Source organism: Trypanosoma theileri (assembly GCF_002087225.1).
Source record: "Trypanosoma theileri isolate Edinburgh chromosome Unknown TM35_Tth_24_V1, whole genome shotgun sequence".
Taxonomy (NCBI): domain Eukaryota; phylum Euglenozoa; class Kinetoplastea; order Trypanosomatida; family Trypanosomatidae; genus Trypanosoma; species Trypanosoma theileri.
The window spans coordinates 246081-248700 of NW_021639866.1; the positions used below are offsets into that span (position 1 = coordinate 246081).

At 41.0% G+C, this 2620-nt stretch overlaps 1 protein-coding gene across 1 annotated transcript; it reads right to left on the reverse strand.

Annotated features, from left to right (window-relative positions):
- Nucleotides 1–51: 51 nt before the first annotated feature.
- On the reverse strand, nt 52–1851 carry TM35_000241930 (putative cyclin dependent kinase-binding protein; the record flags this gene model as incomplete). The annotated part of the gene is made up of 1 exon (XM_029027605.1): nt 52–1851. The coding sequence occupies one exon, from the start codon at nt 1849–1851 to the stop codon at nt 52–54; it is 1800 nt and encodes a 599-aa protein (XP_028881109.1).
- Between the last annotated feature and the right edge of the window lie 769 nt (nt 1852–2620).

Below are 2620 nucleotides of genomic sequence, written 5' to 3' on the forward strand. Positions count from 1 at the left end.
ATATATATATATATATATATATATATATCCCCATACATTGACCTGTATAGACTATGGAAGAGCAAATTTCTTGCTGTAGTACTCCTGCGCAGTGACGTTGATTTGTCCAAGCAGTCGTTGCAGATGTGTCTCCACTACATTATTGCCATTCTCTGGCAGTAGTGTAAACTCCAATCCAACGTATGCAGTGAACTCCCACGCCTGCACCTTTGACCAAGTAACACCCGCAAAGGCCTCATCTTGACGAAAACGTGTTTTGGCATAGTGTATCTTGCGATGAATATCACCTGTTTCAATGAACTTAATGGCGAGCAAAATACACACAGCGAGAGCGAGTCGACGGTTACGTTTACCCACCATTCCACGCATAATAAGTCGTTCCAGATACCAATTTGCATATGCCATCGTAACAACTTCTATTGGTGATGATTCTTCTAATGCGAAGTTAAGCAGATCAGCACGTATACGACGTACATGGGTGAGTTTAATTTCACGTACTTCCAGTTCTGGGTGTTGGACGTAGAAGTCACTATTGATATCTTTCTTCAGCACCTTATTATCCACAAAGGAAATGACAGAGGCACGATAGGAAGGTAATACAATGAGTTTCTTCCGTCGTTCCCCTCCTGTGATATTACCAGTGTCAAGAAAGAAAGCATCATGAAAGACTGGTTCATTCTGACAGCGATGTTGTGTGAGAAGTTTACCGTATGATCGCATGGTGTTATCTTCTCGATGACGTCTATTCCATGTACCTTCAGCTTCATTCATACTTTCACTATCTTCAGACTCATCGGCAGGGTAATAAACATCATCATTATTATCATTATTATCATTATTATCATCTCGCCAACTACCATTACGAGTCCCAGAACCATCGCCCGTCTCATCCCCGCCATTTTCATCACTTTTGTTACTACGATGTGGATGTGCGGCGGGTCCATATCGTTCACCCAAATAAGGCACAACCAGACGATCATCTTCCCAATAAGAGGCCTTTGGTGGGGCAAAGGAAGAGAGAATAGTAGAGATACTAACAGCGGTTCCAATGTAAAATTCTGCTGCCAAAGTGTTTTCTTCTGTCCTTTTAAGATACTTTTGTTGTAAATATAATGAAGATGCTGGTATAAAACGTAATCGTACCCGTTGTCCCTCTGAATGTACAAGTTTATCAATAGAAAGTTGTTTTCCTCGGCCCATGGGAGTAGACTCGGTATCCCATTCTAAACGACTGCCTTGACGTTGATGTTGGGAATGTGATTGTTGTCCTTTTTCACCATGAATCCTTTCAGAGCTCTTCTTTAATGCGGCAACTCTTGCCATTTCACCAACATTAGTAAGAAAAGAAAGTTGACCCAAATGGAGTTCATTACTGCATGGTACTTGTGGTTCCTGTGTTGTTGCTTGCAATGGTAGTAAAGGGGTAGAAGAACGTGTGTCATCCATAGGATGAGAGTTTGTAGAAGTAGTGCTAGAGGAATCAGATGGCACTTGTCGGTCTTGGAGATGTGAGGAGGAAACAGCACTTCTTCTCTCCTTAACACTAGTGCGACTACTAGCGGGTTCATCCACACATACACGCACACTTTTTGGAGAAAAACTCATAAGCACTGCGGTTGCACGTGCTAGATCATTTTCATTGAGTCCAGCAGCCATAGTTGTGCTGGTATTACCAGTAGTAGTAGTAGTAGTTGTTGTTGTTGTTGTTAAAGTGGTAGTGGTAGTGGTAGTAGTAGCAGTAATAGTAGGAACAGTAACAGAATTAGAAACAATAATAGCAGCTGCAGGCGAAGTGCCTAGACTGTTTGTATCACTTGTGTTACTGCTTAGAGGATTATGTAAGGAATGCATACCACTACAACCACCACCACTACCACTACAACTACTACCGTCCCCTGCGGCATCATCGCCGGGGTCGACTTCCTCCTCTGTGCCTTGTGTATGTACTACATTGTTGCTGCGGGTTTGCTGCGGTAGGGATTTAGGTCCTTCCCAGGAGGATGATGTTCTCTTTGTGGCCAGCTTTGCTCCGAGAGGCTTGTGTGCGTCCACAGAAGGGGAAGAGAACGGTGGTGTTGAAACCAGTAGTTAAGGGGGTGAAGTCCCAACACTTACACTATATATATATATATATATATATATAAACTTTTGGTGTCTGTGTGTTGGTGTTGGTGTTGGTGTATATATACCTTTACTTCTTCTTTTTCCCTGTTTTCTTTTTGTTTTTCTTGTTCTTTTGCTCTTGTTGGGGAGGCGAAGATGATTCTCTCTTTCTTTCTCTATTTATTTCTTTTTTTTCTTCTCGCTCCCTTCTTTAGTTCTTGCCTACAGTCTACGGTTCCTCGGTGCCCAGGCAATACTTCTGACAGTCGTACAGAGAAATACAGTGAGACGAATCAATAGATAGATAGATAGATAGAGAGGAAAGAAAAAGATGTTTTCATTAATCCATTAACAATGGGAAAAAAGATAATAATGAGGAATATATATATAATATAAAGAGAGAGAAAAAAAGAAATAAAGAAAAATAGGCCACGACGCACATACATGTACTCCAGAACTGAAGTAAATTGTAACAAAATAAAAAAGACGAGAACCAAAAAAAAAAAAAAAAAAAGAA